Source organism: Megalops cyprinoides, chromosome 2, assembly GCF_013368585.1.
Source record: "Megalops cyprinoides isolate fMegCyp1 chromosome 2, fMegCyp1.pri, whole genome shotgun sequence".
Lineage (NCBI taxonomy): Eukaryota > Metazoa > Chordata > Actinopteri > Elopiformes > Megalopidae > Megalops > Megalops cyprinoides.
In genome coordinates, this window is record NC_050584.1 from 12,693,094 (window position 1) to 12,705,655 (window position 12,562).

At 45.5% G+C, this 12,562-nt stretch overlaps 1 protein-coding gene across 2 annotated transcripts in view; it reads left to right on the plus strand.

Annotated features, from left to right (window-relative positions):
- The first annotated feature begins 202 nt into the window (after window positions 1–202).
- The window catches only part of lancl2 (LanC lantibiotic synthetase component C-like 2 (bacterial)), a 38,531-nt gene continuing 26,171 nt past the window's right edge, over window positions 203–12,562 (plus strand). Inside the window, exons 1-4 of one of the 2 annotated variants that reach the window (XM_036521036.1) lie at window positions 203–840; window positions 1,665–1,991; window positions 10,631–10,748; window positions 12,093–12,300. In XM_036521036.1, coding sequence (XP_036376929.1) covers window positions 1,824–1,991; window positions 10,631–10,748; window positions 12,093–12,300 — 494 coding nt within the window. In that variant the 5' untranslated portion in view covers window positions 203–840; window positions 1,665–1,823. Of the gene's footprint in view, window positions 841–1,445; window positions 1,992–10,630; window positions 10,749–12,092; window positions 12,301–12,562 lie in introns of those variants that run through there. The other variant, XM_036521037.1, reaches the window with a different exon arrangement.

Genomic DNA, 12,562 nt, shown 5'->3' on the forward strand with positions numbered 1-12,562 from the left:
TAACAACATCAAACAGTTGTTTAATCAAGCAAACTGGAAATAAATACTTGCCGGAAGAAACCTAATTAAGATAGACAGTTACAGTCAAAAGTAATTGTCAGATGGATATAAACAGAAAATGCCGGCGAAATAAGGAGAGGAGTAATAGTAATGGTATTGTCCGGCAAATCACGTGCCCTGTCAATGAAAAAATAACGAATTAAGGGAGGTTTATGGATTTGTGTGCGGAATAATCCGTGCGCGTGCAGCGAGTCAGTACGCAAGCAGCAGCACCATCTGTTTCCTCTGAAGCTGTGACTCAAATTTTTGTCAAGATCGGCGAAAGACATCTGCTTAATGCTGGTCTGGTGGCATCGGCTCACCCCCCGAAGCTTGTCAACCGCTAGGATTTCAGAACTGAAGGACCACTCTCACCGTCTGTGAGAGGGGAAGCCGGAGCCCGGAAATAATAGAAGGGAGATAGCCTACTCGGTTTATGCTGCTTTTATTCTGAAGACGCGAATCAATTGTGTTTTACTCTGAATGACTGAATAATTAATAGGTTAAACATTGTATCATTTTCGGCGGTCTGAATCGGCGGGAGAAACCATAAAGAAATTAATGAATGTGCGGCTTTGCTCGAACCTGGGTACCGTAAGAACTGAAAACCGAGGTTATGTCTCAATATTGATGAAACGCTTTGAAAACGAAGGGGATTGTATGGTTAAAGATTTTTATTTGCTCAGTGTTGCTGAGCCTGTCTTGCACTTTTGTTAATTTGTTTATTAATATTTATACAGTTAGTCTAAGAGGTTGATTTCTTCCATTGTGGATGTGCGACCGGCTGAAACGCTAAACGAGGTGATTACTTCAGCCTTTAGATTCTGCAATTTTCTTGCATTTTATTGAATTGAATCTTCCTCGCATGCGTTTCGTCTTCCGTTAAAGGTCTGATAGATGGAACAAATGTATTTGAAGCTACGGTTTAACAGGTCTAATATAACTCATACTCATCCATGTGCATTTATTTCCGAATCGCTGCTCTTGTTTTGAGTTGTTCATGAACTGTTATTCATCGTGCATCGCCAGACTAACATTACAGTCGTTTTCAGTTTATTGGACGATGTTTAGACTGTCCTATATGCATTGTGCTAAACACACAGACAAAATGCATAATTGAAAAGAGATAATTGAAGAGATATAGTATTGTGTGACTGACCATATGAGTGGATTTGTTCAGCTGTACTTTTCATGGTGATTTAAGAGCACACAGGTGTGGATTGATTTTTGCCAGTTTACATACAAAGCGGTAACGTGTGTTTAAATAGTTGTATTACAGAAATAAACAATAATAGTAGAATAATAGTAGACTCTAACTTCAACACTTTTATAATCTACTGAATAAATTTCGTCCTATTCTGTATTATTTCAGATATGAACACACAACACACTTAAAATTATTTTAATATCGATAAAACGTAGCATGTGTTTTTTATGTAAAAGCTGATTTACGCGAGTTGTCCTTTGTAGCCCATGTATGAAACATGCGTTCAGAATGTAATTGCAGACTTTGATCTTAGACATTATCCAGTAAATTATCACATCTGCAAATAAACATACCTTCTTACATTGACTTTATGTTATAAAAATCTCATCCTCCCCTTCCTTCCACTACTGCCTTCCAGATATTGACCAGCTTTGACTGTGTTGCATTCAGAATCACTGTCCCACGGCAAATACTGTGTGAAGCCTTCCTGCGTGGAAAACGCGTTTTCCTCTACACGCGTAATTTGTCTGCTGTAAGAGGGCCTGCAAAATTTTGTCCTTCGCGCCTTGCCGTCGAAATGGGAGATAACATGTCTAAGAGATTGAAACTGGTGTCGGCTACGGAAGCGGAGATGGAGGAACGATCGTTTATCAACCCTTTCCCGGACTGGGACCAAGGAGTCTTCACAGCATCCAACTCAGGAACAGACAGTGACTGCAACGACCCGTTTGACGTGAATGGAAAGGTCAGAAAAAGTGTTTAATGGCACATTTGGAAAGATATTGCGGCTTGTTATGCTTCAGCTAGGTTAGCAAGCTGTCTGGATACCATACTTAGCCTGCGCATTAATTGTTGGGTAGCCAGGCCGTAGTTAAGCTGTATTATTTCTGTGGAAAGCGTATTGATAGCTCGTCAGGTATGCATATAACGTTAGCTAGGTTGCTAGCTGTGTAGCTAGTTAGCTGCACCTTTTCATTTTTTTCTTCTTTTAATACAGTGCGCTGTCAGGTCTATCCTCACGTTTATCTATGTTTAGGTTAGTTGTTAGTTAGCAAGCTAGCTAACTGCATTAGCCAAATTGCGAACGTTCTGTTTTAACATAAGGTACGCTAGCTTAGCAGAAGTCATGTCTAGCTAACTCACTTCTCAATAATGAGCCAACCAAGTAAATTAGAATTCTGGTGCATATTACCCAGTGTGTCGCAGTATTGCATCGCAGCAATGCGGTATTCTCTTTGAAACTTTTTTTTGTTGCAAGTAGCTAACAAGCTAGCTAGATAGCTAGCTGTTGAGGCAGACGACCAATGTGTAAACATTGTATACATAGGTATAATGACAAGCTCAGCAACGTAGCATATAAGCCTCGCTTGTGAACCTGAACTTCCGTTCTACTGAAATGTTTTGTTTGTTTGCCTACACTTTGTGCGATGAATTCTGCCAGATGCGCAACAGAATGGGTCTTATTTTACAGAAAGGCCATAATGACGTAAGGCACGGTAGTAGTAATGCTGGGGATAACTGCAGGTGGACATTAGTAATGTATTCCGTAGTCTTAATTAAGTTTGAATACGATACATTGCTCACTGCACTAATTCATGCTGACTTATATAATGAAATGAGGACACTGTGAGATAAAAATATTATGACATTGGCCTCATTTTGTGTGGTATGATATTGTGTGCTTTAAAGGGCAATTCCTTTTGTGATAACTGAGAATAAAATAATGCTCTTTCTGCCATTCAGAATTGCATAGTTAATATTCCATTACTGCTACGGTGTTCCAGTGAAATCGATTGTCATTTATTTAAGTTTTATAGTCTGCTTTTGTTTCCAAAGTTAGTAATGAGGTTCATGGGCATAAACTCTTCATTAGGGCTATATGTACGTATGTTCGTCTGTGTGTATTTAACATGTAGTTATAAAATTTAGTTCTTTTAGGGAAAAAAACGAGATACTGTTATGCTCGGTCTAGTAGAAATTGTTTGTCGTGCCATAAACCCTGCTGTCCATGGTCCTGAAATTCCTGATAATTGAGAGTAATGGCAATTGGTTTACCAAGAATTTCCAAAAAGTGAACAGTGCACTCTTGAATAGATCAGATATAGTAGCACTTTACTGCACTGCCAATGAGCTTCATTGTTATGGTAAAGATCTCCCTTAATCCCACCACTGTGGTATTTATAGCAATGATGAGTCTGTGATAAATGAAACTATTAATGCCCACTTTCTAGTGAGATGAGGTCAAGAGGGGGAATTACTGTTGGAGTGAGTGCAGTTGATTAACAAGCCTGCCTGGAAAAGAACGGCCTTTCTCCTGTGAGGAATTAAACTGACATTTTAAAACTCAACTCCCCGAGGACCATAATTGAATATCTCCAAATGAGGCTTTTGTGCAAATCTGTCCATCCCTGCTTGTAACAGAGGGCAGGATTATGAATCATGAAACAATGGGGTCTGTTGTAATGTCTCAAAGCGTGACTGTGTCACAGCATGTGTAATTGTTTAATCTCATTTTTATCAGACTAAAAATACCCTGCTGAATAATGTGTTATCGTATCTGTTGGAGAGAGAATAATACGTTTTTTCAGTGCGTATTTTGGCTGTTTTGAACTCTATGCTATGGTAAACATACACAATTAGGTACTGAATTGCATTTTAGTGCACTTGCTTGTCTGTTTCCGTCACAATAAAACATGTACCTGAGACATTGTTACTATACAACTAATTCTATAGGTAAAGTTACTGATAGATTTACAAAGCATATATTTTATTATTGTTGCTGTTGATCAGTCAATCAATCAAGAGATCAGTCAGTTAATTAGACACCCATATCCAGGTCATGTTACATAACATACATTCTCTATATTATCCATTTCTAAAGTTGGATATTCACTAAAGCAGTTCTGGATACTTTGACAGTGATCTGTCTGATCTGCAGCCTTCTGGTTAGCTCTGTAATTCCTTAACCACTGTAAATTATGCTGCTTTAATGACTGACACAAAATACAGTATTTTTAGTTTCAGCTTCCTAACTAACTAGCTAATACAGTCGTGAAAGACAGCTTGACCACTCAGTGGGTGTTTTAAATGGCTAAAGTCTCTCCTTCGAAATGGTTATTATGGATTACCATGTGGGCACTGCAGTAGAAAACCAACCAAGCCTCGTCAGACAGGCCTGGCTAGATTTCCTCCGTGAAAATGGTTCTGTGCTAGTGGCTGGTCTTTGAGAATACTTCTGTTTAGATTTTTGTTGTCTTAAATTTACATGCAACAAACATTTGCAAGACAGAGTCCCATGGTTACGATGTGGCCTACATCAGATGATTTTCCACATTTGTGGTAGAATGTGTACTTTTTGTGTCTTTAAGGTAGATGCAACTGGGAGCCAGCACCAGTCTTAGTAAAATGCTTTCTATTGTGTAGGTGGTACACAATACATCTGTGGCCAGTCACAGAAATTATACTGCATCTATTCCTGCATGCACGTAAAACAACACACATAGCAGGCAAAGCCACTCTGTCACATCGGCTCAGCCTGGCGGCTAAAGCTCTCCAGTGAGTAAAATCCTTCGCTGTTTCTGACAGCAGCCCATGAAATGGCAGAAAGCACGCATTACATAGTCGTAATTCACTTCCATTTTCCAGCTGCTGTGTCCATGCCGCGCGGTTTCACCATGGCCTTCCTGCATGGAGGCCGCTCGCTCACCATCATTTCTCAGGCAGGCTACACAGCTGTGTGCTAGTTCCTGGGTCAGGAAGCCAGCCTCTTAAAGTGCTCTTATTCACGGCCTAATCGCCATGTAAGGCGAAGGCAATTCAAAATGCAGCTCAACCTTACGAATAAAAGGAAAAGCTCCCTGAGAACAGTGGTTATTGCATCGTGTTTACAGCCCACCTACAAATAAAAGAGCTGTCTGTTTTTGTTCTAAACGTGTCTGTCCAAAAAGGACGTTAAGCCGCCAATGTCCGCGGCGCATGTTCCCAGAGGATGGGCGCCCTTAAAATGGCAGAAAGCACTGTGAACCATCCTTATAAAGCTGATTTACGCACTCGGTGTTCGTGATTGGCTCGGGCCCAGGGCCACACACAGCGCCGGTTGTGTTTAGGTCCGATCTAAAGGGCACCCGGGGAGCAATGAAAGGAAGATTGCTCGCCCGCTCCTGGCACCGCGGCCACTTGCAGTTAAGTTAGTGGGGCAGGCAGCTTTTTACCGCACGCAGTAAAAGCCCCCCCCCCCGATTCTCACTTTGCCGCCTTGTCTCGCTGAAGCCCACTGTGAAGGAGTGGGCAGAGGGTGTTTGATGGGAGCTCTCCGAGGAGCGGCGGGGCCTGCGGGGAATGCCAGCACCGCGTCTGTTCCTTGCTGTGGGAGGCTGAGAACATTCGGTGGAAGCGTCCAACAAGCTGCACAATTTATTCTTATCTTTGAGGTGCACATTGAAGCAGGTGTTGTGTGTGTGTGTGTGTGTTTTTTTTTTTTTTTTTTTGGTGCTTACTCAAGCTGAAATTTCAGCAGCCGTCAAACTCACTGTTCTTAAAGTTTGGGGAAAAAAAAATGCAAAATTAACCCTGAGAAATGAGTTTGCATTTTTTTTTTTTAAGTCTGAAGCATGCCGCAGCCACCAAGAGTGGGGGCCTGTGTCTGCAGCTGTGGCTTTCTGCTGATGGAAGCAGTGTTGTAAAATATCCACGCAACCTGGCCACACTGCATCCAGGTCTGAGCTGTATCCGGACATGCAGAGGAGCAGTGCTGTGTCACTGGTTTCGGGGTTTGTGTCTGGTTTGTATTAGGCTGATGTATTAGGCTCTGCGGGGTTTTAAATACTGAGGTCCGGTTATCCGAGGCACGTCCACTAGCCTGAGGCCATATGTCTCAGTGTCAGTGTCACATTAAGTCACTCTGGAGCATCTCAGCAGCTCTTCTTTGCTGCCTGACCAGTGAGCGTAATTGCTCTTAATGCGTGCAGGCGTTGCCATTATGAGCCATGTCATACAGTGCCTATGTAGTGCATTTGATGAAACATGCAGCCTCTCTGCATGCTCCGCTTGTAATGGCAAACCAGAGTGTTTATTTATCCCATTTAAACACGCTTTTCTCCCGCCTGCAGCCAGGGCTTTGGATTCCAGGCCTTTGTTTAGCAAACAGAGAGCCCACTGCATGCTCAGCAGAATGTGATACTGGCCTGCTGTGCCCCGTACGTCTAACACCATCAAAGCTACGGCTGGCTCCAGTGTCGAACCTGATATCACAGTAATAAAAGTTGTTTTAATAAGGCAGTATCAGCCTCTCGGCTCCAGGCGCACGGATCCCTCCTAGCCCAGCTGATGCACAGCCTACTTAAAAGCAGTGTGTCTGATGTGGTCTTGAGGGAGGTGTGGGAGGGGTGGGATTCCCAAGGCGCCCTGAAATACCTTTTATGTGGAGAGTGTGGGGTGAATAAATGCGCTGTCTGTCATGAGGCAGAGTAAATGGGAGGCGTACCTTGGGGGCGGGTGGAAAACAAACTGAATTTACGAGGGGAGGTGCGGCGGGGCAGGGCAGGGCAGGGTGCGGCATGGTGGCGGGCTGAAGAGTCCCTGGTGCTCCGCTCCTCTTGCTCTGTCAGCCTCTCCCCAAACTGGGACCGGCTGACCTCCGCCATGATGGCACAGGCTAGCTTCCGGCAGGCTCGGACCGGCCGGACTCTGCCACACTGGGACCAGCTGACACTTTGGAGCTTTCTGCTATCCTCCAAGACGCTGGGACCGGTTAGCCTCCACCGTGCTGTGACTGGCTAGCTGAGCTTTGATAGCTGAGCGCTTCCATGTTTCCACGCAGTTTGCTGACCCAGAGCTCTGCTTGGCGGGTGGTCCTGTTGGCTGTCGGGCCCTAGCTTTTGGGTCGAGGGACCCGGGGACATTGCTGACTTAGCAGGCAGGGTTTATGTGCAGGGCCAGCTGCAGCCTGTTTGAGAGCAACCCGAGACTCAGCAAAAAAGAACAGTTGTTTTGAAACCAAGTTGTTTGTTCTTTGGTCCATTCTCCACTGTGGCAGTCACATTTTAGCATCACATCTAAACTGCAGAATTTAAAACTGTAATGAAGGTTGCTATCAGGGACACAGGTCCCTATTCTGAACCAGAGGGTTCAGTGATCACAAAAACCTCAATAAGATCAAGATGTCTATACTTTTACTATTCTAAGCTTTGTGAAACTGCTTTTGTTGTAACACACATTTATGCTATTGTATTACAGTAAGCCTGTATGGTTTTTATGCAAGTTTTGCAATACTAATAACACGCTCGTGTTACCTCTGAAGAAAACCGAAAGTCGTCCTTTGCCCCTGTGTTACAGGTTGCTGTAGCCCCTAAAGAGCCACTTTGCTGGCTCAGGTACTGCTGTTTCACTGCCGTGAGGTTTTTTATGGCAGTAGGAGAGTACAGGATCTGGGGAACAGCGCAGACGCGCGTGATGAATGGGGCCGTGATAAAATGCACACTCCATAGGTTGCGATTGCGGCGAGTAAATTGACTTTAAATCGTCGAGGGAAACGTATAATACCCGGCTCCCTCTCCCCTGTGGCGATCACTGAAGCAACACGTGGCTTTCTTTTGTAGTCACGGACGACGCTGTTCTTCAGGTCTGTTGGCTCAGTATGTATTATTTAACAGCTTTCAGATGTGCTAAATCTCGCCGCAGTGTGCGGCGATTTCAGAGCGTGGAAGGACAGAGCGTGGCGTTGGAGTGCGTTGGCGCTTTCGCAGCTTGGAGTGGTTGAGTGGCCTTCGTGTGCGTCTGCCCGTCAGCGTGACAGGGGGGAGCGACGGAGGGGGGGGGACTCGACTTCCTTGTCAGTCCGGCGACACCTTCCTTCGCTCGCCCTTTCCCCCGGGGGCGCCCTGCCAGCCTCGGTCCGCAGCGGTGCACGCACGTCGATAGCTGGCAGCACGCTGGAAAGGCGCCCCTTTGAACACCTCCTCAGCATCTGATCAGCCAGCCCCAGCGGCAGCTGAACTGTAGGCCAGTTCCCCAAGGCCCGAGCCTTCTGATCTGCCGCTGGATAGCGTATTATCTTTATTGATGTTCTGCTGGTTCTCAGGCATATTCGAGGCTTGCTGTGTGTGTTGTTAGGTATCTGAATTTGACCGCTTGTAGTATGGGCGTTTCAGAATATCGTCTCGTCAAAGGCTTACTTTAGCCCATGTTTTGGGCTGCAGAATGATACCAAGCACTGGGTGTTGCATTATTGTAATGTGAGTTGAGGTACAGTATTATCAAAGGAATGTGACCTGGAGATGGGTATATAATTGCAGATAGACACATTTAACTCTGCAGTATTGAATTACAATATTATCAAAGGTCTGTGACCAAGAGATGAATGTTTAATTGCTGATGGGCACATTTAACCCTGTGGTATCAGTTAAGTGGTTATTTTAATACTTGCAACGTTGCCATTCGTACGTGAACTTGTTACTGCTTAAAAAGTATCCTCTTGAGCAGGTTGAAAGCATATGACAAAAACCTGTATCTGAGGTACCAGTGATGCATTTGTCACGATCACCAGTTGTCTCACATGTAAATCTTGAATGGCCCTTTGTCTTGGGGGGTCGTAATGAAATTAATGACCCACAATCGGCTCTGGGGGAAGTTAAAATGTCTCGATGTTTATATGTTGGATGAAATGGAGTGTGAAACCGAAGCTGTTTCAGGTCAGGGAGGGATTTGCTTTCACTCGTTCCCAGCACTCCCTGTGTCTCTGGCTCAGTCTGCCCTTTCTGACGGAGAGTTATCGCCGTGGCGAAGCAGCTTTTCCACGCTAGGCCATTTCCCCTCTCAGATTTCTGCCCTAAGGAACGCGACTTCCCACTCGTGTTTGCGCCTGTGTGTGGGATGGAGGGATCTGAGGGAGCGTGGGGAGCTAAGAGAGAGAGAGACGTTTTGCATGCAGGCGCCTGTCTGTGCGCCGCCGTTTTAAAGTGCGGAGGAGGACTCTCAGGCCCGAGCTTTGACATACCTGCTTATTACAGGTAGTCTACTTGATGTCTGTGGTCAGCCTGACGCTGTTCAGACTTGAAATGCAGTCTTTACATTGTCATGCAGTGTCTGCCACATAACACCTGTACATGTACAGTCCTTACCGTACCATGCAGTGTCTACAGCAGAAGGACAGTTCTTACTCTGTCATAGTGTGTCAGTGACACAGTTTGTGTATGTGAAGGCCTCACCATGCTGTGATGTAGTGTAATGCAGGATCGCCTCAGTATTGTCCCCCGTTTTTGGGTCAGTTTGCCCTTCATAATTTCCCTGCTGTATGCCTTTTCTGACCTTGTGCTCATTTTCATTTTCATTTTTTATTAGATATCTCCCACTCCAAAGTTCCCCCGTGACGATTTGTTTCTGAAAGCGCTTCCTCATCGCAGTTGTGCGGCTCATGTGACTTTGGGGCCGGTGGGTGAGTCTGTGAGGCTGCTGAATGAATCACTACTCCAGCAGGGAAGAGACCAGGCAGCAGGACAGAAGTGGCACCAAGGCGGGCGATTCCGGAGAAGGGATAGAATATATTGGAATGTGTTCGTATTTTTAAAAAGTATTTATTTTCTTAAATGCCACATCAATTGGGGTGGAAGGCGTCTTAAATGGCCTAGCTGAGAGAGCTTTTAATCAGAAATTCTGCTGAGGAGTGCACTGCCGTAGCGAGTCACATGACTCGAGTCTTATCCAATCCCATCTCTCTTCCTGGCTGCGTTAGCTTTAGCGTATCGGTGTGGTTTAAGTGCAGACGGGCACTGGGTTCCTGTGTGTATGAGCCGGCCTCCACAGCGAAGCTCGCACGTTTAATCTGATACTCTCCGAGCCCTTATCATCTATCAGTGTCCGGCGCACCGATGCGCCGTTTGTGTCGAGGGGCTTTGTTCCTGCTTCCAAAGCCGGCAGCAGCGTTTCTGTACCCGACTCCTCCAAGTACCGTTGTCTGCGGCGAGCACAGCCCCACAATAGCAGTATTTATTCAATTAAGGCCTCTGCCAAATGCACAGCTCTCTCTGTTTGGCCCTCAGCTCGTCGCATTGTTTCCCTTCCGTATCACAGCGGCCAGTGTTGTGTTTGGAGTAATGTGTTCCAAACAGATGGACTTAAAGAATATTCATACCAGAGAATCTTTTCTCAGTGGTCCTGTAGGAATGTCAGGTGGTGCACAATTAGAGTATAACGTTCAGGGGTTGGATGTTAGGTGTTCTTCGTGGTATGCGGGTTGGAAGCGGCTCGCACACGAAGCTGCATTGCTTTTTTTTGTGTCGTCTTTCAGAAACGCGAAAAGCATCTGAGATGTTAAAGGCACGCGGCCCGCGTCTTTCTGAACTGACAGGCTTAACGCGCTCACCCTGTGCTGGTTCTCTGCTTTGGCAGATCGGCGACGCCTTCGAGAAGAAGGTCCAGAACAAGATCAAGGACCTGCTGCAACAGATGGAAGAAGGGCTAAAGACAGCTGACCCGCATGACTTCTCTGCCTACACCGGCTGGACAGGTGAGAGTCAGAGCTGGGGGGTCCTCCAGCTTCCCATCCTCCTCTGCAGCCGAGCACCACACAGCATCGCCGTCACGGACAAAAAGTGCCATCACTGAGGTGGAAATCATTACTTTCTGGTTTTCGCTAAGCAACATGCTAGGGTCCAGTATGGTCCCATCTTACATTTGTTTGGGAACATTGTGTCATGCTATATTTGAAGTACGGTTTTGCATTTTTATAGACATTTTTGATCAATGCTCACTGAGCTTCGGCTAAAATGGAGAATACTCAAGGGAGAAAGTGAGAGTATGACATCACATAGCTCAGCACAACCAGAAATAAGCTCTTTTGCTGACTGTTGTTCATAGCAACAAAATAGAGAAAAACAACCAGATAACTGTAGAAAACATAATGGATACTCACCCTTTAGCTAGAGTGATTCACTGGGATTGTGGGATGTATTACAAAATACAGCCACAGGAATTGTTAGCTGCTGTGGCTTTCATTTTAATTTTAAACAGCCTACAGATGACCACATTATTATGTAAAGGATTAAAAAAAGTTGGATTTTAAAAACAGTTTGGAAGCGCATTGGCAAATTCTGTTCTTTTTTATTTGGTGATTATTGTATGGTAAAACTGTTGCAAAGAGTATCGGAAAGTGCATTGAAACAGTCAATACTGCAGAATTTTTTCTTCTTCAGTTCTCCAGTGTTTTTGCTTAATGTTCAAACAATGAACCGTCCAAAATTCTGGCCTTTAAACATTTGCAGTTGCTTGAAAGCACATCTGTAGCAGCGGGAGATCGGAATTGGGCTGAGATGACAGGGTGAAACTTTAATCCGTTTCATCTTCTGTCATTGTGCGCTGTGGTGCTGGTCACGTGACACAGCCGAGGGCAATTTCAGAGGTCAACAAGCAAATGTTTTGTTGCCAAGCAACTGGACGGAGCCCGCCCATGGTCTTGTGCCATTAGCGCACCGCCAACAACAATTTGCGGCTGCCGAGCTGTCCCCCTGGCTAAGGGGGCATTTCATTTCTGTGAAGGGGGCTTGGGGGGTAGAGCTCTGGTGACTATTTTCCCCCTGGCCATTGCATTTTTGTCATTCAGTTGAATTCAGTTCAGTGCAACTTTTTTTATATCTCCACTGGTGCAATTAAGAAGGCAATGTAACAGGTAAATCCTAACAGCATATAAAACACAGACAGTACCATACAAATACCACAGTAAATACCCCCTCCCACACACATAGAAACCAAACACATACTGTGGCAACATTCAAGAGCCTAGATTTTTAAAGGGCAGAGAGCCCAGTGTTAGATGCAATTTCCTTACAGTGCCGCCCCCCTCCCCCTCCCCCAGGGATAGCCCTTCTGTACCTGCAGCTGCACCGCGTCACCCGGGACCCGTCCCACCTGCAGCGGGCGCTGGACTACGTGAAGAGGACCCTGCGCAACCTGAGCGGCCGCAGGGTGACCTTCCTGTGCGGGGACGCGGGCCCGCTGGCCGTGGGGGCCGTGGTGCACCACAAGCTGAAGAACGAGGCGGAGTCCCAGGAGTGCCTCACCAAGTACGAGCCCCACCCCTCCCACCGCAGGACACTCACTGGCTGGGTGTAACATGTCTCCCAGTGGCGAAGTGCATGGTAGCAAAGGTTTACCATACTGACAGTGTAGCTTCATGCTGTTAATATTTGCCAGCCTTGTGAAGGCATGTTACGTTTTGCAATTTTTGCAAATTTTTGCAATTTCTGATTGGTGTATTTAAAAGCGCTTTCAACAGAAATCAAAGTTGCAAATTCTTTCAGAGTACATTTCTACTTTTTTTGGTTT